This window comes from Sprattus sprattus (genome assembly GCF_963457725.1).
Source record: "Sprattus sprattus genome assembly, chromosome: 7".
NCBI lineage: Eukaryota > Metazoa > Chordata > Actinopteri > Clupeiformes > Clupeidae > Sprattus > Sprattus sprattus.
In genome coordinates this window covers 18,462,862-18,486,360 of record NC_137926.1, presented here as the reverse complement: position 1 = coordinate 18,486,360, position 23,499 = coordinate 18,462,862, and the positions used below count along the sequence as shown (strand labels likewise).

Below are 23,499 nucleotides of genomic sequence, written 5' to 3'. Positions count from 1 at the left end.
CCTTCTGTGCTACGTGTGTGTGTGTGTGTTCTCTACTCTCACTTCTGTACTATGTGTGTGTGTGTGTGTGTGTGTGTGTGTATGTGTTCTCTACTCTCCCTTCTGTACTACATGTAAAAATCTCTACTGAAAATGTGCTGCTGCAGCAAACTGTGGCTCACTCAAATAGCTCATGTCCCTCTAGGCCCGCAGTCCTCTAGGCCTCCAACACAGGTTTATTTTGGCGTGTGTGTGTGTGTGTGTGTGTGTGTGTGTGTGTGTGTGTGTGTGTGTGTGTGTGTGTGGACGTGGCAGCCGCGTGGCCGTTCCCCTGTAAGCATGGCTTTGTCCCAGAACCACGCCTCTACAGTATGCCCCAGAAATGTTGCTGTGTACTGCAGCTGCAAAGAACACACTCGCCACACACATACTACCACACACAAATCATGCGCGCACACACACACACACACACACACACACACACACACACACACACACACACACACCAAATAGGACCGCACATGGGCGCACTCACACACATGGAAGTTAGTGACTCCAGATGCTGCTTTGTAGGACAGTAACCATCATGGGAGAGAGGAGAAACAGGCTGTTGGCATTTGATTTTTCTGGTCCCATATCTTACCTTTATCTCTTCCTCTCCCTCTCTCCCTAACCCATTCTGCCCCTTTCTCTCTCTGCCCCCCCCCCCTCCCCCTCTCTATCTCTCTCTGTAGAAAAGACCAGAACCTGTTGTCTCCAGTGAACTGCTGGTACCTGTTGTTGAACCAGGTGCGACGGGAGAGCAAGGACCACGCCACACTCAGCGACATCTACCTGAACAACGTCATCATGCGCTTCATGCAGATCAGTGAGGACTCCACACGCCTGCTCAAAAAGGTACGCGCCATTTGCGTGTGTGTGTGTGTGGGTGTGGGTGGGTGGGTGGGTGAGTGGGTGGGTGGGTTGATCTAGAGCGTATTAATGAGGACAGAGCAGAAATGTAGTCTCTGAACCCATTAAGTGTGTGTGTGTCTGTGTGTGTGTGTGTGTCAGAGATATTTTTTCTGTCTGTTTCCTGTGTGTGTGTCTGTGTTTGGTCATTGAACAGATGAGGGCTGGGTTGCTCTCTTACAGATTACTTGTTCTCATGTTCACATTTTGCAGTCGCAGAGGGAAAACAAACTGGACACGAGAGGTAGAAAGGCAAAGGCAATGCCATTGGGTTCATAGCCCACTCAGAACAGAGGAGTCTAACTGGGGAACAAGGAAAAGAGGAAGAAAGAGAGAGAGGGGGGGAGATGTCGGAGAGCAAGAAAGAGAGAGAGATGTTGGAGAAAGAGAGAAGATATGTTGGGGAGGGAGAGAGAGATGTTGGAGAGAGAGAGGGAGAGGGAGAGGGAGAGGGGGAGGGGAGGGGGAGAGGGCGAGCGATGTTGGAGAGGGAGAGAGAGAGATGTTGAAGAGCAAGAGAGAGAGATGTTGGAGAGCAAGAGAGAGAGAGAGAGAGATGTTGGAGAGAGGGATGTTTTTTATGTGGGAAAGCTGAGCAGCCCATCCTGTGTGGAGGGCTCAGGGTCTTGTCTGCTGCTGGGGACGACAGGTCGGCTCTTCCTCCTCCCCACCAGGCCCCACGGACAGGAAGTGGGAGGAAGAATTTCCTGTTGTTTTAGCATTGAAGGTTAAAGGTCAGAGGTTAGCTGTGCCTTGTATGTGAGAGCCCTGATGAACTGTGTGTAACACACACACACATAACAGACTGCATTCTGTTCAGGCCGGGGAACAGGAGTGCTGAGTAGGCTTTTTTCTGAGGCTGCGAGTCAGAAACGTGCAAAGCACACCTGTCCAGCCACACACACACACACACACACACACACACACACACATACACACACGTCATACCATCCTCTCCAGCATCAGGATGTACTCCTATCCACCTTTGTCCTCTGAAGCCTTGACATACGCCCAGAAACACTGACTCAGATTTGATTAAATAGGCCATCCCACTTGCCTGTGAGACATTATGACATGAATCTGACTAAGTGCAGCATAACACACCTATTAATGCATCTTCACATCAAACTGTCCTGGCCAGCCACATTCTCAATCCCCCTGCCCCCCTCCACACACTGAATTATTACAGACACCGTCACAGTCTAATCATGCCATCAGGTGTGTTTATGTGTGTGTCACACTGAATAGAGTGATGATGTCCTTGTGTGAGTGCAGTAGTGTGTGTGTGCATGTGTGTGTGTGTGTTAGAATGTTTGCTGTTTATGCGTGTGTGCGTGTGTTTGTGTGTGTGTGTGTGTGTGTGTGTGAGTGTGTAGGGATTCCAGGCAGTTTCTCACTTGAGTGTGAAAACAGACGCGTCACCTAATTAGAGCAAAGCTGCAGTAATAAGACACACAGCAGGGAAAGCCCCTGCACTCTGATTTCCTCAGGCCTGCGTGTGTGTGTGTGTGTGTCAGTGCGTGTGTCAGTGCGCGCATGCGTGTCTGTGTGTGTATTTATATTCTGTTTTGTTTTTGTGTGTGACTGTGTATGAATGTTGGCTGTGTGTGTGTGTGTGTGTGTGTTTTTTGTATCTTTGTTGATGTGTCTGTGAGGGAGGCACAGGTGTTCAGCTGAGTGTCCTGCTGTTGTCATAGCGTCCCATAGAGGGTTTGCAGTGTCATTTGCCCGCTCGGGCGTCAGTATGTGAGACTTGCTGCATTCTGTGTATTTGGATGAATTCTCTGCGTTTCTGTGTGTGTATCTGTTTCCTGTTAGTGTGGTCCAGCACAGCAGCCGCTGCCAGGTTGGGGAGTTATAAGATCTGCAAGCATCTGTTAATCTAACTTGATAAATAAGAGTGGTAGATGTGATCAGTAAATGGCTTATAACTTTGGTTATTGCATTAGGACCCAAGACATACTGGCGCCCTCTTATTACAACCCCCTGACCCAGATGCAGGTCAGATGATTTATTATCGGGTGTGCTTTAGTTGCACTGTGTCAAGGTCAGTGGTGTCTGGAGTGATCTCTCAAAACCCTTGGTCAGGGTTGAGACATCTATCATTGGCAATCGGTATGACATCAGGATCATATTTCACATGAGATGATGCTCTTATAGTAGCATACCATGCTCTTTGGATTAACCTATTTACTTATGTTTTAAACTCACCCAATGATCCATGTTTTATAGGCTGATAAACAAATGGTTCAGTATTTATGATATGATCTCTGTTCCTCTCCAATCGCAGGACAAGTTCTGTAGAATATACATTTTAATACCTAGCCTGCATATTGATGATAAAATCAGCTCCACATGACAGTACAGGGTTGAACTAGCACTTGAATGGAGTTATTTTACAAGGTATTGAGACATTCTGGAACATTGAAGGAATAGTATTGAAGTGCATTGATACAGGACTGACCTGGCTCTAGGAGCCTTACTCCCTGCATTTACTTCCTGTTTTTATTATTTATACTTGGGGTTATTATTTGTAAACCATTATTTCATTGATTTTATTCCCACACACACACACACACACACACACACACACACACACACACACACACACACACACACACACACACACACACACTTCCTTAGTGTGACAGCCCTGCTTTGTCACAGTGGCCTGGAGTGAGTGAGTGTTTTGTATGGATTTGTCCCAGTGCTGTTCATGCTGGGCCACGTCGTTCAGACCCCCCTAGGAAAGAGTTCCGCATCCAGCTGCTGACTGCATGGGGATTGATTTTAGTAGTGTTGTGAAACATGGCCCTCCAATAATGTGAGATGGGTGTGGACAGTACAGTAATGTGCTCTACTTTACTGGAACCCACACACACACACACACACACACACACACACACACACACACACACACACACACGCTCACTTACACTCATGCTACCACACGCACACACACCACATGCACAGTCCAATTATATTCTCTATTTTACTGTTACCACAGGCTTCCCAATTAGATGTTAAAGACTCCCTCTCACAGCATTGTCTCATCATCATTGTATGATGATCATCTTAATGATTCTGCGTAGAGTTCTCTGTTGATTTCTCATGACCCAGTTAACCTCACCCACCTAGAACAGTGTAAATTGAGATTGGCTTTTCTCATAGTTATCAGTTCACAGGAGTGCCATAGTTTCCCCTGCTTCCACTGCTCCTCCTGGACTTTGGCAGGCCCACATAATAGCTGACTCAAGCTGTTAGTTTCTGGGGCAGAATGTCTGGCTCTGGCTGGAACATCACTGTCAGGCCTCTAGCAACATGGTGGCGGTGGATGTCTTCATCACGTGCGAGGCTTATGAAGTGTGAGAGTGCGGTGGGTTAAAGCCATGGGCTTGAGAGTGACTGAGTAACCGTACTCCCACTAAGCATCTGGTAAAGCCATCAGAGAGACAGACACAGAGAGAGACGGAGAGAGAGAGACAAAAAGAGAGAGAGAGAGAGAGAGAGAGAGACAAAAAGAGAGCGAGAGACAGACACAGAGACATAAGGCTGAGGGAGAGAGGGAGAGAAAGAGAGAGTGAGTGTGTGTGATCTGTCTGCAGATTCATGTTTATTTTATGGAATTTAAGTAACGAAGACATCAAGCTCATTCTGTGTGTTTGTGAATGCTTTACGGTGTCTAGCTATGTAGGTCTGATACGTGAGTGAATATATCTTCTTTGTGAGTGTTTGTGAGCCCGATGTTGCGTGCTGGTGTGTGTATAAATGTGTGTGAGTAACTGTGTACTCATTGAGGTGACTTTGCTCTATTTATACGACTAATGCTGTTTGTGCTCTACCTCCCAAGAAGGGAATAAAAGCAGAACAGGCTGGAAGAGTGTGCTTGTGTGTGTCTCTGTGTGTGTCTGCAGGAGGCCACAGAGTGCTCTGTTTATATATATGTGTGTGTGTGTGTGTGTGTGTGTGTGTGTGTGCACACTTAGCTGCTCTTGGCAGTGAGTAATACTCCTGTTGTTAGGTCCACATGTCCTTACGTTGCCATCTCAGCACCTGTGAGTCACATAGGAAGTGCTCTGGCCTGCTGTAGGGTTGTGTATGTGTATATATGTGTGTGTGTGTGTTTTCAGTGGATGCTCCAGGTGGCTACAAATGTAATTACCTGCTCTGTCTGTGGGCCAGTGTGTTTATGAACCTTTGTGTGAGATGATGGTGGTGTTTGTGTCTGTGTTTAGTATATATACTTCAGGTTAGTACACATCTGGTATCCACGTGTAGACATCGTGTGTGTGTGTGTGTGTGTGTGTGTGAGAGAGAGAGAGAATGTGTTTGTGTGCATGCGTGTGCTGGTTTTATGGGTTTGTCATTATGTCAGTCTATCCTCCAGTGATAGCACCTGACTTGCATGTTGCCACAGCGTGATGTGTGTGATCCATCACTTAAGGTTGAACTGGATTACTGATCTCCGGAGCACACACAGACACACACAGACACACAGACACACTCACTCACTAACACACACTTACACACACTTACACACACTCACACACACTCACACACACTCACACACACTCACACACACACACACCCACACACACGCACACACACTCACTCACTTCCTTCTGTCCCTGGCTTAAGTAGCTTAGATCTTCCTGGTTATGTGGCTAGCAAAGTGTATGTCACATTCTCTTTCTTTATTTTGTTTCCATCTTTCAATCTCTCTATGGCTTTTTTACTCTCTTTTCCTCTCACACACAGAGTAGTCTGACAGAGTTATGCCAGGAGATTCTGCTCTTTTACATTTAACATTCACTTCCAATGGCTTATGGGAAAGGCATCAAAACACCTGTGACCAAAAGGATTGTTTGCAAATATTGAGTCTGAGATCTGTTTTGATTTGCCATCTAACTCAACCGTAATTGAAGTCACTGCCGTAGAAGACTGTTTATGATGCAGATGCTTGTTAGAGTAGGGTCTGGTAACTTGTAACTGGTAAGTGTTAACTGGTTTACTGGTAACTTAACTTAAGCCTGTCTGCCCAAGCGGCTTTTAGCTGTAACAGTGTTAACATCTGTTTACACTTACCTGCACAGACTTACACACACACACACATACAGAGTTCAAGTTGGATGCCGTAACACTCTAGAAGGGTCATGACCTCTTTGCATCAGGTCTTGGGCCTCCTCAGCCTTAAACTCTTTATCAGCCCCGAAAATCACCTTTATCAGCAGACTGAAGCTTTTAAGGGTTTAAGGGGATCATATGGGAGGATTACTGTGACCTGGCAATGCCCTTTACCTTCCTACACGGCCAATCCAGATCACTGCACCTGTGGAACTGACCTTGACCTGGGTCAGCAACCTGAGTGCAAGCCCGTGGCGCCCCAGGCCGACGATGCCACGTGCAACTCCTTATCAGACATATTCTAGGGTGGAAGTAGCTATATTACGAATACGAAACCATGCGTGGTGTGAAAACGGTAAGCAAATACTGCTTTGTTTGTGGTTTGCATATCCGCAGTCCTAGGTCTTCCGGTTTCCCTTTTAGACTGACTGATACAGACTCTCTCTCTTTGTGTGTTTATACGCACTATATATTTTGTATACTAGTACAGACCTGTGTATGTACACACAATATATACACTAGTACAGACCTGCTGGTAAGGACAGTTATTCCTCTGACGCAGGCACAGTATGTACATGCTAGTTGGCCATCGGTTGTCGTCTGCGTTTTGTTTCAAGTGTAACTTTTTTGGCCGTTTACCCTTCATCGCCACTAGTTCTTTGATGTTGTCTGTTGTGTCTCTGGCTTTACCCACATCACGGTCAGTTCTGGGGACCACACGCTGCTCCCATAAAGCTTTGCCTTTGGAATTAGACCTGACTGTGTAAGCAGACAGCCATGTTTTGGGGATTTAGATGTTCTGGTGTATTTCCTGTGTGTGGGGAACTACATTATATTGAGTTTAGAAGCTGCAGAGGAATGAAAGAGCATGAAATATCCATAACTTGATGGATGGGATGAGATGGATAAGCTGGTTTCTGCTGTGTCATGCCATGCTCTATTCCTCTCTGTTGTGTTATGCTATGCTGTGACATTATCTCCTGTGCTTTGCTGTGTCATGCATTTCAGCGCAGTCATCCCACCCTGATACAGGGGTATAAGAGCTTATCGGAGATTAGCTGAGATTGGCTGCAATAAGATTAGTGCGGAGGTGATTGAGTTAGGGGGAGGCCTGTGCGTGCTAAGCATCCTCGTCGGCAGCCTCCGACCCATCACACAGCACTACAGCTCTCCTCACTAAACACCTGGACCAGCTATTGCGGGAATAAATAGCTACGGTGTGGGTTATTATAGGACAGGCTTCCAAAAACGTTGCACTGTATGAAACTTTGTTTTCTAAGACATATAATTAGGCGTGATGGAAGGTGATCTTAATTTAGTTTTTCCGATTGATGCATTGGTTTGTCAGAGAGCACTCCTGGCTATTTAAAGGAATGGAGGGGCAGTATGGATGGCACAAAGCAAGAGTGCCGATTAACAGGCAATGCTACTACAGACAGAGAAGAGATAGTTCAGCGAAGATATTTTATCCATACCAGGATGATGAGAGGTTATACAGTCAGTCGTCTATTCTGACTTTGTCAGAATAAACGACTGCAATGATGTAAATGTTACACAATTACATTCAAATGTCATATTTAATTCAGGCAATCGGCAGGTAACTGGTAGCTCCAGTTCCCATATAGATAAACCTTTGGGGTACTGGTAAGTTGCATCTCCACAGGAAGTAACAATTGTACGACACTTAGTCTAAATAGGTCAGTTGTGTTCTTTGGGAGGTAAATGTAGTGTTCTCAGTAGCTGAATAAAGTGCTCCAGATAATAATGCAGAGCCTGTCCCTTACCATCATCATGTTCCAGAAATACACTTAGACGGAAATGAATTCCTCTTGTTACTGCCTTCATGTGTGCACATACATCTAAATATTCACTGCAGCCGATCTTTTATAAGTAATGTTTTTAGTTTACCTTTGTGTGGGTTAAAACACTTTGAGCAACCAGATGTGCATGTTTGTGCATGTGTGTGCATGAGTGTGTCTGTGTATGAGTGGGTTTTGTTTCTATGCTATAGCCTGTGTCATCTTTCAACGCTTCCTTGCAGTTCCTATCTCTTTCAAAGCCTCCTCACTCTTCATAGAGTCTTATGATGCTTTCGGATCTAGCGAACGCGCCATCTGTCAGCCAGCGATCGCGTCTCCAGTAAACTAAAAATAAGAGCTTAGTTACCTGCGCTCTGAGGGAGGCTCTGTCTGTCTATACGTCTCTGCAATTCTTCCTTTCCTTTCATGTCTGTCATGTCTCTCTCACTTAGCTTAATTCTCCCTTTACATCTTACCTGCATAAGCAGACATTCTGTTTCACATTCATCATCATCGTGATTGTCCCACATTGCTCTGGGGATGAGTATGTCGGAGAAAGTTCTGTCACTCATATAATTATTTAATACATGATATTACTGTGATTAAAACATTGTTATTAATATATTTTTTTTTCTCTCTCTCCCCTTCCCCCCTCCTTCCTTCTCCCTCTGCAGAGTAAAGAGATAGCCTTTCAGCTGCAGGAGGACCTGATGAAGGTGCTGAACGAGCTCTACACGGTGAGTGCTGGTGTTTTATCCCCCTACTTCTTTCTCTCTGCCCTTCTCTGAAGGTCTTCTCAGTTTTCACTCCGGACTCTTGACTTAATCTGCAGTATTAAGGGCAGAACCAGCCCAATTCCGGCCAGCATTCAGTCCTAGTCACGGTGCAATCTAAGTCCCCACTCCCTCTCTATCTGGAGTCAACATCTCTGCCCTTAGGGGAGCCCATTCCACACAGGCTCTTTGAAAAGAAGAATGGGCCATTTTCCTCACTTGTTGATTGAAATAGTAGTATGTGCCTCCAATGGTTTCAACAACATGGAAAAGGACCTTTATTTATACAGTATGTGCTCTCAAAGGGATCAAACCATTAGCGTTGTAGGTTTTATAGTAATGGTTTTGTCTGAAAGGGTGAATGAGCAGTTTGCAATATCAGGAGTCAGCAGTTTGCTCTCTGTTCTCTGCTGTCTGAATTGGCAGCAGTAGCAGAGTTGCTAATCACAGATTGGTCATGCTTCACAAACTCGACCTTCACACACACTGGGAACAGAATAAGAGCCAGTGCCGCTGGTGTAGTTGCTTCTGGTCATTTGAGTGGCCCAGTTAGGTATCAGAGTTGGCCTAAGTCACCTGCTTCTGTATGGGCTTCAGTGGGGCATGCTAGCTCATGTTGTTTCTGTGGTGTTTCGCGTACAGTGTACTCCTCAGTTCTGATGAATCACTCCACATTCAGATACATTGCTTGTTTTTAAGAGGTTATAAGTGCTCTTTTGTTAAAGTAGGCAGCTGGCCTGGACTTCACTCACATGACAAAATGATTTCTATCTTTTATAAAACAGTTTAAGTGTTTATGGCTGAGTCAGATGATCGTCATAGTGTCAGAATGATGACCAATATCTAGATAAGAGGTATGAGTCTGATAAAGTGATGTTCTGAATCACACACAAGCACGCACACACACACACACACACACACACACACACACACACACACACACACACACAGGAAATGATATTCGGGAATTAACTTCTTCCAATGACCTCAGCTGGAGGTTAGCAACAGAACAGGCACCTTTGACGAGGAACTGTATGTTCTGTCTCTTATCACCAGTAACACCGAACAATCCAGTCTCCACTTCCTGCTTCCTGTCGCACGAGAACGCCAATTGCCATGGCTCATGGTCAGGCCCACAGACCCAGCCCGTGGTATTTACTTGTGCAGTTAGACACAACATGTGGCTTCTTCTGTCTGTCCAACTCCCCAGAGAGGCAACAGTAATCCATCTGGGACTGTTTCCTGGTGTCACAGGAGGCTGTCGCTCTGCCTCATCTTGAAATAAAACCTTTGGTGTGTTGACTTCCCAAAGCACTTTCCTCCTGGGGGTGATGCTTTTGCACAAGTCACTATGGTAATTTTGCAACAGAAGACAAGGAAGATCATCTATCTTGTATTTACTGAGATCAGAAATACAAGAAATGGTCCACACCATAGAAATAGCTTTGTTTGTTTTGTTTGTAGAAAAACAACTACTGTACTCGCCACAGAGACACAGACGCAACATGAATGCTGTCCGTCTGACCTGGTTTACCCTGTGGAGAGGGAGACATTGCACAGTGGGCTCCATTGCATCAGAATGCAGCGCCACCACAGAGGACCACAGCCAGCCAAAATAACAGGCCCGGTGTGGCGCTAAATTCTGTCCTTCTAAAACTAGCAGAAACACAAACAGTGCCACGCCGGCTTCCCGACCAGCGAGTGGGAAGGCGAAGGCCTGTTCCTGGCCGGCCGGCCGGCTTAGTGGCTTCCCCAATTATCCTCCCCCGGACTCGCCGAGCGCAAGCGCCACGCCAAGCTGCAGGACCAGGGCACTCCCTCTGCCTGTGTTTACTTTGGAGGAGAACAGGAGGATCGTTGGCATGGCGTGCTCTTTTTCCTTTTTTTCAGTTTGAGGTTTGTGTCACGGCATACAGTAAGAAAACAGACAGCGACGGAGGCCAGGACGGCTGCTCCTGGTTCCACTCTGGAGCCAGTAACCTTAGATGGCCTCAGACTGCCTCTGACAGCCTGGCCCAGCCCAGCCCAGCAGAGCCTCCCTCTGTCCTGCTGGGCCCCACCACTGCTGCCTTCAGAGCTGAGGCTTAAGGAGCTGAATTGCATGGCTAAGAAATGGCAGCTCCGTCAACTCCGCTTTGTCTCAAGACACACAGATTCTTTGTCTCTGTTCTGCCTGTGACCGCCCCGAGCTCACTGTGGTTTCGGGTCTGATGTCCTGCTTGAAAGATCTCTTGATCTGCTGACTCCCTGAAGCCCAAACAGAAAACCAGATATAAATCGCCATCACCCTCACGTCCGTGGGAAGAGAAACAAAGTGGCACAGACATGTGTTGCAGGAGAACCTTCCCTCCGGGTGTAATTTGATTCGCTCTTGAGCTGAAAATATCAACAACCTTTCACTGGAACAGGAACTGGACTGGCACTGGACTGTGCCTTTAAGACTATTGCTCAAATGATGCTGAGCTCAGCCTTCAAGCTCACGGAGCTCCCTAGCCCCTGTAGATCATACCTCAGTGGAAAAGCGCCCCTTTATTATTACAGACCCACGGTACCAGAAGTATCCCTGGTTTAGCACCTCCAGTAGCTAAAAAATAAACACAAGTGTGAACAGAAGGGAAAGTAATTTCAGTCAGGCTTTCACGCGAGCACACACACGGAGCTCGCCTTAAAGTATGCAAGGTCAAAGAAACTTATATATCTGCAAGGTTTATGAGTTGTTTTTGGAAGATTTTGCATATTTCTTTCCTTGAATTGAACCCTTATGGCACCTGTCAAATGTGGAAAAATGCTGTGAAAGTAATACCTTGAGGAAGATACCAGGATTCCTATAACAAGAGGCCTGTAAAGGCTCTTAGAGGGGACTTTAAGGCAGATGGTCTGAAGATCCCTAAAGGGCTTTCTTTTTATCCGCATTACACTTATCACCTGGCTGTTGATTTTTTTCATTTAACATCCTCTGCATTCTCACATTAACTTGGTTCAAGGTTCCGTTCCTCACCCAAGAGTGAGTAAAGCGGTCCAGAGATGTCTGCGTGTCTTAGTCATCACAGCTGTATTGTACTTCCTGTCCTTTCTGCTAGCCGTGAGAAAGGGAAGATTTCCTGGAAAAGCTCTAGGGTGATTTAGTTACTGGAGAATGGGTTCCTCCTATTCTCCTTCCCCTTACCCCTCTGCATTAGACTCCATTTCTTGTGTAGTTTGAAGTTCCTGTCAAAGAGCAGTGATAAAATCAGAGCGAGTCTCTTGATAGCTGCTCTCTTTCTGTCTGAGACACACACACACACCTACACCTACACTTAAACACATACACACACACCTACACTTTCTCACACACACACACACACACACACACACACACACACACACGTGTATGCGTTAATAGGAGGAATCGTGAGTAATGGCTGTGACTCAGCGAGGGGGAAGTGGTTGTTATCTGGGTGCTGTTGGAGCGCAGAGCTAATGTGTCTCTCTGCAGGAGGCCACAGAGTGCTCTGTGTGTGTGTGTGTGTGTGCGTGCCGGAGGCCACAGAGTGCTCTGTTTGTGTGTGTCAGGGGTGTGTGTGTGTGTGTCAGGGTTGTGTGTGTGTGTGTCTGTCTGCAGGAGGCCACATAGTGCTCTGTATGTGCGCATCAGGGGGTGTGTGTGTGTGTGTGTGTGTGTGTCTGCAGGGGGCTGTCTCTCATGTAATAAAACATGAACCTCCACTCTGACCCTCTCCCATGGCTCCACGTAGCTGTTTCTACCCCACTACCTGGGGGAGACAGCCCTTGTAATGAGACAGACAGACCGCATAAATCTCAATGAAGAATGTATACAATGCAATATATGGGATGGGCACATACACTTACTTACAGTGGGGGTAGTAAAGGGGTGCCAGGGGTATATCCCTCTCCCCCTGGTGTCCCATTAGTGTGCAGTCTTTGCATGCTTATGGAACAATCCTAAGTGTGTTCTTTCCATTCAAGGCGGTATGGGACTCAGATTCCCGGCCACTGGGGATGACGTCTTCTTAGCAGTCCTCTGAATTAGCCTCTTTATTGTGTCCCAAGGTCACAGAGACGCCTCACATGTGAAAGAACACCCTGTCTCTCTGGGTGACTCTCTCACTTTCACCCATGTTTCGCCACTCTATCCTCAAACTTCTCTCTCTCTCCCTTTCTTCCAATCTTCTCTCTTTTTATTTTATTTTCTTCTCTCTCCTCTTCTCATTCACTCCTTTATTTCTCCTCCTGCTTCAGTCTGTCCTTGTGAAGTGCATAGATAAAGGTAAAGCCAGGATTTATTTTTGTGAGATATGGACAGCGATGAAAGCTTTTCTGACGGCCTTTTATGAATGACCTGTGTGAACTTTAACATTTAACCTTTAGCCTCTGCTCTCCCTCTGCGGATAAAGCCATACTGCTTGTTACACACACACACACACACACACACACACACACACACACACACACACACAGTCTCTCCCAAACTTGCTTTCACAAACCTATCCTCTCCCAAATATTATGCAGATGTAACACACATACCATTCTGGAAGCTAGGGGAAAAAAAACACACACACACACATGTCTGACCCTCTCTCCTCCTTCTCTACAGGTGATGAAGACATACCACATGTACCACACGGAGAGCCTGAGTGCGGAGATCAAGCTGAAGGATGCGGAGAAGCAGGAGGAGAAGCAGAGCGGCCCCGTCTTCCACCTCCGCCTCCAGGAGGACAGGCACCAGCGGCGCAGCTCCGTGAAGAAGATGGAGAAGATGAAGGAGAAGGTGGGGCTGGACACACACACACACACACACACACACACACACACACACACACAGTCCCAGGATTGCAGTCCTAGACGTTACAGCAGTGTGTTCCAACCCCAGCAGGATATGGGTTTAGACATAGGTCAGTGAGTTTGGTCTGTGTCACAGAGGCCTACGCCAAACCCCATCCTTCACGCAGCAGTGTGGGCGACAGTGACGGAAACCATTCCTCCATTCTTCCACAGGATTCTACTATAGATCACCATGTTTTTGCTCTTGGTTCTGTCTTCCTCTCTCACTTCCTGTGTGTCTGTCTCTCTCCCTCTTTCTTTCTTTCTGTGTGTGTGTGTGTGTGTGTGTGTGTGTGTGTGTGTGTGTGTGTGTGTGTGTGTGTGTGTATAAGTTTGTGTGCTTGTTTTTGTTTGTTAGCAATTTCTTTCAGTCATTCTCTCTCTCTCTCTCTCTCTCTCTCTCTCTCTCTCTCCCCCCCCCCCCCCCCTGCCAGCCCGGCTTGTGTTACTGCTCTGACATTTGATTTACTGGCAATAGGAAGCAACACATTTCTTGTGTCATCTTTCATGTTCGCTTCCTGGAATGCACTGTGGAATTGCAGTAATATTGAGTGTGTGTTTGTGTGAGTCAGTGCCCACTGGTCAGTCATGGCAGAACTTGGGTGTGTGAGTAACACCACTGCCATGTCTGGCTGCAGGACAAGAGGAAGAGGAAGTTAGTCGAACATTGTTGCTTTTTTCTCCCCTCTTTTCCTTCTCCTCCTTTAAACGACTGCCAGTGGGGCCTAGTCGAGACTGTTGTTTCTTAATCTCCCATCAGTGTATTTCTGTCTTTGTTTTGTGTCACATTGGGGAGCCTAATTATGTCTTGCGGTGGTATTTTTAGACGCTGGCGCATGCTAGTCAGCCTGCAGAGTGGAGTGAGAAGCTTAGACGGACACCAAAGCCCGCTGAAGCTGACAATAAAGAACGTTCCTCTAATTATATACCTGTCTCATTTTTTTCTCCCCCCATCTCTCTCACAACAGCGGGCAGCCAAGTACTCGGAGAACAAGCTGAAGTCCATCAAAGCTCGGAACGAGTACCTTCTGACGCTTGAAGCGACGAACTCCTCCGTTTTCAAGTACTACATCCACGATTTGTCTGACTTAATTGATGTAAGTACCGTGGGAGGCCACGTTATTTTTAGCCCCAGAAACTTTTTATATTCAGAAGAGGAACCAAAAGGGATCTGGCAGGCATACAGTCAGACAGACAGGCGCAGTCCCACAGTTGAGCCACACACAGACGAGTGTGTGTCTTCTGTGTGTGTGTGTGTCTGGGGAAAAACATAAAATCTATTATTTCTGAGCCCCTCATTAATGTCACATAATGAATACATTGGCTGACATTGTATTCAGGTCTGCTTTGATGTGTGTGTGGTTGTGTGTGGGTGTGTGTATGTGTGATTGTGTGTGTGGTTGTGCGTGTGTGTGTGTGTGTGTGTGTGTGTGTGTGTGTGTAAAGTCAACACATGCTCCACTAAAGTCCCAAAGATGGTGCTTTAAATTTAAGCTCTTAAGACCTCTGAAGACAGTCAGCAGGAGAGGAAAATATATATATATATATGTATATATTTTAGTGCAAATCTGTATCTCGTTTTCTCTGTTAGCTCTGTATGTTGAAATATACTGTGCAACGAAGCATTCCCTGCAACCTTTGAAGAGATTGTCTTGTTTTGTGTGTTTTTTTTTATTTTTAAAGTGTGTGTGTGAACACAGTCATGGATTTAGCTGTGTGAAATGTGTGGTAGGGAAGAGAACACTGGTGTGCAGACTGCATGCTGGGGTGGAAATTGTGTTGGCTCAGTGGCAGTGAGATGGAAAGTTCTAGAAGCCCTGAGGAGTGGGCCTGCAGGCACAGTGACCTTACCTCCTCACCAGACAAGGACACAGTCAGTATGCTCAACGCCAGGCATGAGTTCCCAATAATATGTTCAGTCATTCTTAAAACTCGCTAACAAGCTCTGAATCATCAACCTCAAAACTGTTAACAGCCAGTCCCTGATATGGTTCAGGAACAACCGGTCTCAAGAAATGAAATCATACCAATTTGTCCGATGCTGACTTTTTATGTATTGTAAAATAACTTACAAGGCTTGAAATGGCCATTGTGTTAATCCCTGGTTACTAGTGTTCACATGCCTAATGGTATGACCAGTGACCAACAAGCAGCTATGAAAAGAGCTCCCATACATCTAGTTTTACCCCCTCTCACATACATGTAGACCTCCTCCCCTACCATGTGCGCGCACACACACACACACACACACACACACACACATACACACACACACACACACACACACACACACACACACACACACACACACACACACACACACACACACACACACACACACACATATGAATGCACACTCACATACATATGAACGCACACACATACTCACTCAAGTCACTCAGTCACTCATACATTCAAATAGTCACTGGCCTGGAAACCCAGTTTCTGTGAATGACTGAGTGGGCCTCCTGTGGGTCTGTCCTGTCTGGCTCGCATCAGTCTCCAGACATCCATCTGATCCTTCTCCTCATTCTTAAAAAGCATAACCCCCTCACCTCAGCCACATCCCCTATGATTTATTTATGAATGCTGCTTCCTGAGTTTTTATTTTTTATTTTTTTTAAATCATTCACCCCTAAAACAAACACCTCCTTTTTCCGGGCCTTTCTGCACCGGGGACCCAGCAAAGAGCAGGGCCCTCTGGGAGGTGTCCTGTGCACCCCTCTCTTGTTCCCCTCTCCAGCCGGGGCTATGGAGGGATGGAGGAAACATGACCTCTCCTCAGTGGCATGCCATCTGCCCTCTCTTCCCGTGCTGTCCATATTTTCACTTCTTCACCTCCCTGCATGCCTCAAGGAGCACTAGACAGAGGTCTTGTGTGGGTTATTTATGAAGCTAAAGTTTGACACAAAGGCTTTTTTGTTCCCACATTCAGGCTGTATAGGGGTTCTGAAACAAAGCCTAGTATGAGGCTGATGTACAGCGTCTTCAGAGGCTTTCTATATGAAATCCCTCATCTGAGGAGATGCTGGGGGGGCTTCATAGCCCAGCTTAAAGCTTAACTTAGTCGTAAAACTAGAGCTCTGTAAACAACCATGTTTGTTTGGTGCCATTTATGGGCATTCAAGTGTACCTCTAGAAAGTTAGATATTGCAGGAGGTGCTATCACAATGAGTAATATTGACCGTTGGAGTGATTTCATCATTTACTTGCACATTCACTTTGTGAGTAGTCAGACCAATGCTGGCTTGGACTGGAGCAGTTCAAGTTCAAGTTTATCATACTATCGTAGTTATGTAATCATATCAGGCTGAATGACTTTGTCTTAGTAATATCGTGCTGCAGGTGTTCATGTGTTCTCCCAAGAGCATGACCCTTTGAATAATGCACCTCTTTTTTACTAAAGGGAGTGTGTGTGGGGCAGTACTGCATGCCTCGACTCTTTTAGTGTCGTATGCCCCCTGAAGGATGCCATCTCAACGAGTGTGTTATCAACAAGTGTGTGTGTGTGTGTGTGTCTGTGTTCCCTAGGAGAGTGCGAGTGGTAGTGTTGTTTGGGCTACTACAGTTTTTGAGTAGTATGCCTCCTGAAGTGCGAGGTCTGTTTTTGTTTTGCGTGCGTGGTATGTGTGTGTTTCGGAGCATGGTGTGTGTGTGTGTGTGTGTGTGTGTGTGTGTGTGTGTGTTTATACCTAATTCACTAGCATCTTGAGCCTAGCCTGCAGGGAGTAAGGATGGTAGCAGCGCAGATGCGACACACTGCCACGCGTTGGCCTCGAGCGACACTGAGCTGCCTCAGCCTCCAGCAGGGCATGACGCGTTTCCATCACATCTGCATTTCTATGGCATCTCTCAGCGGGCACTTAAACCCACGGTGACAAGAGCATCTCCAAAGATGACTCGCAGCACGCTAACGGCAGACTCTCTGAAGTCATGACGGTGGCATTGCAGGCTCTCTGCTTCTCAAGAAGGAGTACAGATTAGCCCAATGCAGTTAAGCTCTTACTAGCAACAGACACGCTTCTTTACATAACCTTTTGGTGACGATCATCATGTCAGAAGAACTCTGTATACACCTTGTATACACACTTTAAATGTAGATAGAGAATTAAGGAATGGTCTTGCTAATCATGACAGCAGGATGTACTGTATGTTCATAATGTGCTTGAAGCCATGGATAAACAAGCATGTAGCAGACAGAAACAGACTTTCCCGTCACTTAGTTTTATAATCTGTTGTGTATTTACAAACCGCTGATTAACGGAGTCTCTTGAGCTGCAGTGACTATTCAGCAAGAGCTCTTCTTAAAATGCAAATTGTTTGTTTATTGTCTAAAACTGTCCTTATCAGAACTCATCAGCGACAATGATCCTCATTTGCATAATGTTGTAATTACTGATGATTATTCAGTCTTTTGATTATATCTAGGAGAGAACTTATGAGTATGATTGCGGTAGGTGTACAGATGCTCAGGCAGAACTAATCATTTAGCAACTTCAAAGGCCCTGCGATCTATGGAATAAAAGCATGACGAGGCATTTTTCTTTCTCCTGTATGAAATGAGTAACATCAACCAAACATGGGACTAGAAAACTACTTTGTACTAAGATGATGTGTAGCAATAGAGCCTCCCTCTCACTGTGTGTGTATGTGTATGTCTGTGTGTGTTTGTGTGTGTTGTATGGCACTAGTGCTGTGACCTGGGGTACCACGCCAGCCTGAACCGTGCGCTGCGCACCTACCTGTCTGCCGAGTACAACCTGGAGACATCACGGCACGAGGGCCTGGACATCATCGAGAACGCGGTGGACAGCCTGGACCCCCGTAGTGACCGCCAGCGCTTCATGGAGATGTACCCCTCCGCCTTCTGCCCCCCCAGCAAGTTCGAGTTCCAGTCCCACATGGGTGACGAGGTCAGTGTTCGAGGACGGGCGTTATGCCACCGACAAACAGGAATCAAATCACTGACAGGAAGCTGTGCTCAGCTTATCTTAGGGACATTCAGATGGTTTGCTTGCATGTGCTCTTAGTTAGACTGTAGCAAATCAAATCAAAAATGGTAATTGGCAGCTTGCACAGGAGCAGAATTTACAGTCTGTATGCTTTGGGTTCCGCGGTTGCCTGGTGAGAAATTGGTTACACAGTAATGGAGCTCATCTATCTGTTGAAATACTTTTGCGCTCTGTGTGTATCTGTTGTTGAAAATATAAATAGGTTGGAAGGAAGTTTTTTTTTTTCTTCAAATGAAAGCCTGCAGTATGTTTTTAAAGTCAGAATCTTATAACCTAAATGTCCTTTTTGAAAGAGCCTTATCTGTTTTGTGTTTGTTTGAGGCAGCTGTGCAGATTGGGCGTGATAACAGTAGCATGAGCTTGTTTGTGTTGCCCTGCAGCCACCCTGTATGAGTCGAGCAAAGCTTTGCACTGTCTCCCTTCGCCAGGCCGCCTCAGAGGCAGTTCAGCGCAGATGCTTCAGGGCACCAGAGCAGAAAGACGGTCTAGTTTTCAGCCCAATAACACCAATAACACATTTACCCTCTTTGCTTACACACTTTGCATAGTGTTGTAGGCTAGCTATGCGGCCCTTTTAACTGCTGAATGTAGCTCTGGCTCCATTAAATGTTTGTGAAGTTGAGAGTTAATGCCCGTGAAGTCGTCTCTTAAATGAACACCAGCTTTCTAGAGTGTTCTGCCAGAATGGCAATGCCTCCCACTGCTCTTGTATGAGATCCACAGGAGAAAGCCAGACTCGTGAAGAGCTAAATGAGTTGTGAATTAGGCAGCTTCGTTTCCGCCTCAAACTCTAAACCTCCAAGTTTTTGTTTTTTTTATGGGATGGCTCGGAACAGATTGTTCTTTTTTTTTCTGCTTGTTTTTTCCTGCAGCCTTAAGCGGGTTTTAATGCTAGCTTTTTATTGAGGCCTGCTCACAGACAGGCAGTTTGGAGTGTGTGATATCATGTCTGCCTGGTGTTTATGGCCCATTGTTACGGGGCTGTCTGGGTTGTTTTCTACATTTTAACGGCAATGAAAACAAAACTGTGGCCTGGCCCTAATGAGTTGCGCTCATGATTGCTTTAGCAGGTGTGGGAATGGCGTGGGGGTTTTGTGTGAGAGTGCTCCTGTCATTTCAGATCAGAGGAAAGAGTCTGCGCCTCAGACGATGAGTAGAGGTCAGAAGAGACTTCTGGTACACAGTAGTAGATGTTTTGGTTATATGGCGTCCTGTAGAAGCTGCCTAGAACAGTGCCGAAAGTGTTGTCCCCAAATCCACTGTAAAACATGTATGTAAAGCCCTTTGGCTTTGTCATTATTTTCCTTCGTCATGGAAATCAAGTATTTGTTTATACACTACAACTTCCAAAAGTCAGTAATTATTAGCATAAAGATGAGGGCATATCATTTGGGGTCAAGTTTAGGTAAGGGTTTGTCCCCATCACGTTATTCTAACCCAAGTGCAACTGTAACAAGAGCATGTCTGATTTCTGACTGTTGAACCTGTTAAGTGACCCTGGAGCACTTGCTAGTCTCTGATGGTGTGTGTTGCTCTTCTTCTTCTCAGGTATGCCAGATCACTGCACAGCCCCCGGTGCAGGCCGAGCTCATGCTCAGGTTCCAGCAGCTGCAGTCACGTCTCGCCACGCTCAATATCGAGAACGAGGAGGTGAGACACAAAAAATTGATGTGGCACTGTTCTGATTCAGAGTTGCTAACTGAGAAAGTGGTCAGTCGCTATCTGAGACAGTGGTCAGTCGCTATCTGAGACAGTGGTCAGTCATTAACTGAGACGGTGGTCAGTTGTTAACTGAAAAAGTGGTCTGACGCTAACTGAGACAGTAAACCTGATCTGATCTGTCTGTGAGGACATGCAGCTTTATGAGTTTAAAAGGTTGTTGGCAGGAAGTAGTCATCAGGAGTAGTGGAGCTGTGTGAACTTTAGGTGAGTTATGTCAAGTTTGAAAGTTGTCATCCACTGGGAAACTTTACACACACACACACACACACACACACACACACACACACACACACACACACACACACACACACACACACACACACACACACATCCTCTACGGGTATCTTGCCATCTCTTCTACTCGTCCACACTTCTGTGTGGTGTTGTGTACTGTTTGAAGGCTGTCCAGGTCTGTTGTGTTTGCATCTGTATTTGGGCTCCCTGACTTAGAATTCTAGTGAATCAGTTCTGAAGATGAGAGAGAAGCAGAAGACGAGGTACTTCCAGAACCAGTGCTGTTGCTGCTGTGTTTGGGATTACAATCACGTTCCTCCAACACCCACGCACTCCTTCACACAGACACGTCTCTACAGCCCTTTCTTTTCTTCATGTTTCTTTTCTTTCCTCCTCCTTCCCTATCTGCGGTCCTCTTTCACGCCCCAGTGCTCATCTCGCTCCTCTCCTCCCCCCTACCTCCCCACCCACTCCCCACTCCGTTTTCAGGCGAGTTGCAGGAGGCAGGGGTGGGAACCAGGGTTCACAGCTGAAGCTGGAAGCACAGGCAGGTGGCGGGACTTGTGGAGGCAATTTGAAAAGTTTGAAGTGTGTGTCTGTGTGAATGTGTGTGTGTGTGTGTGTGTGTGTGTGTGTGTGTGGGGCAGAAAGGAGGCACCGGCCCAACAGACACAAGTCTGCACAACACAGCCACACACTGTCACAGTAATAAGTGTTCAAAGCAGGACAGCTCTTTGTCTTTCAGAAAGGCTTGCATGTTCTATTTGTGGTTTTGCACAGTCGGTGCATTCCGGTGCGAGCCTATCAAACCCTCACTGCCGCTGCGGTGCAGAAAGCCCGCTCCCAACCCATCCCATCCCGTCCCCATCCCGTCCCTAACAGCTGTCATGGGAACAGTGTTTGGCTCCGCTCCTCTCGATCATGACATAGAGGAAGCTCACAAGGACAGGAAGTGAGGTCAGGGCATTTCCTGCTTTTTGATACCGCATTTGCCAGCCACCCTCATGGGGGTGGGGGGGGGTTAGGGTCCCTTTCGCCAACTAATCCGAAAGGTGCATCCCGGTGATGTCGTCAAATGAGTTCTGGGACAGATGGGATTGGATGGTTTTGTTTGGTTGGATTTGTTTTTTTTCAAAGAGGAATTCCGAGGCAGCTGTTTCCTTGACACCCCTACCCTTGGCTTCCACACGGAGCGGGCCAAGGCAGCCGGACTGCTGATGACTAGTTTATCAGCATCAGCTGTAGCCCTCTCGTTCCCACTCACTGAGGGGCAGGTGAGGCCTGTCTCAGGACCCCGGCTTCCTCTCTGACAGAGACGGAGGGGTGAGCGTACCCCACTTTCTGCTACCTGCAGAATCCGTTTTTCAGTCAGTTTGTCTTTCCCCACATTTTCCACTCCTGTGTCACCACTGTATGTATGTGGGTGTGTGTTTGTGTCTGTATGTGTGTGTGTGTGTGTGTGTGCCAATTCATTAAGCCTCGTCAAAGTTAAGACCCCAGTGTTTTAATCATATCTTAACGTTGGATCAGGGCTCTGCATTTATTTGTATGGCACTTAAGCGTGGCACTAGCAGTGTTGGAGGGATGAGACAGAAGCCCAGGGTTTTTGCTGAGGTGTTGACAGCTCTTATTTCCCCATCATGCAAAGCTCCTGCCTGCCTGCAGAGCTGCCTCATGGCTGCCACAGGGAGTGCAGGCTCAGCGTGAGGAAGACTAATCTCTGCCTGAGGAAGAGAGATCTGCCGAATTTGTTTTAGCAAGATTTAACCCTCTGAGAACTAGATCAAAGCTGGGGTACTTAACCCCCCCCCCCCCCCCCCCCCAAAAAAATACATAGCACAAACACACACACACACACACACACACACACACACACAAAACAGCAGCTTCACCCCTTTTCCTGCAGCTACAGCAGTCTCATACCCACCTCAGTAACTGCTTTGTGTTTAACCTGGTCCTCTCAACATAGATGTGCACGGCACATTTGGCTTAATAGAAGTTGGTATCATTAGTGTCATTCCCTAAACCCATAGGGCCCTATGGCCTTGGGCTACAAACAGCTTCTAATAGACGCTCCTGTAACTGAATCTCGCAGTCGACACCTCCGACTAGTAGTTTACTAAATAATGGATGGTGGCGTGCTAGCTAATACTCACTCTCACTCACAACAAACCTCACCGCAACACCAGCCAAGCATTTTCTTTTCATTCAGAGACAGGGTAGAGGGAGGCAAAGGAGGGACGGATGAGAGACGAGAGGAAAGAGGGGAAGGAAGGGAAGTATAAAGGTGAATTTTTAGTCCAACTGAAAAGTGTCGCTCAACAAAAATGGACAAGGGTCTGGCGACATTGCATCACCTGTGGGCTTTCATAGTCTGTCAGTGAAGACCACAGAAGACTGGCAGGACAATCCTTAAGAGGTGAATGAGTGACACTCAGCCCTGGGTTTGTTCAGATGTGACTTATAAAGGTGGGAGTGCAATCAGTTTGTGGTTACACGTAGGTTACAGTTTGAACCGAAGAGAGGAGAACAGCCTGAGGTTTATGTACTCAGAAAATCTGGGAGAGGCAGCGTGCGTTCTTTTACAGTTATTCATCCAAGCCTGTGTGTGTGTGTTTGCGTTTTTGTGTGTGTTTGCGTTTTTGTGTGTGTGTGTGTGTGTGTGTGTGTGTGTGTGTGTGTGTGTGTGTGTGTGTGTGTGTGTGTGTGTGTGTGTGTATGTGTGTCTGATGGACTGTCAAGAAACAGTTGAAGACTGAAGGAGCAAGCCGTTTTACTTAACACCACCAACATTTAATGTATGTGGACTAGGCCAACCTAATGCAGATATCCTCCTGTTCAAGGCCTTTTAATGGACCTTGGGTCCTCGGGTTGACCATGACATGGTATGACAGACCAGGCCCAGATCAGTTCTAGAGTCTACGGCCGTCCTGGTTGGATCAGGGTTACTCACTCTCACCACTCCTGAGACACATGCTTTTATGTCCTTTGTCATGCTAGCATGAAAATGCCATTGACTCCAATGCATCTCACGCCAAAAGATATGCCTGTTTTGATGAATCTCACTGGTTGTCACTTCTCTGT

At 46.6% G+C, this 23,499-nt stretch overlaps 1 protein-coding gene across 1 annotated transcript in view; it reads left to right on the top strand.

The window, feature by feature from the left end:
• Nucleotides 1–720: 720 nt before the first annotated feature.
• srgap1a (SLIT-ROBO Rho GTPase activating protein 1a) overlaps nt 721–23,499 on the top strand; it is a 55,578-nt gene continuing 32,799 nt past the window's right edge. Inside the window, exons 1-6 of the mRNA XM_080842466.1 lie at nt 721–876; nt 8,528–8,590; nt 13,221–13,394; nt 14,416–14,544; nt 18,139–18,360; nt 20,008–20,109. Of these exons, the coding sequence (XP_080698592.1) occupies nt 829–876; nt 8,528–8,590; nt 13,221–13,394; nt 14,416–14,544; nt 18,139–18,360; nt 20,008–20,109 (738 nt within the window). The 5' untranslated portion in view covers nt 721–828. The remainder of the gene's footprint in view (nt 877–8,527; nt 8,591–13,220; nt 13,395–14,415; nt 14,545–18,138; nt 18,361–20,007; nt 20,110–23,499) is intronic.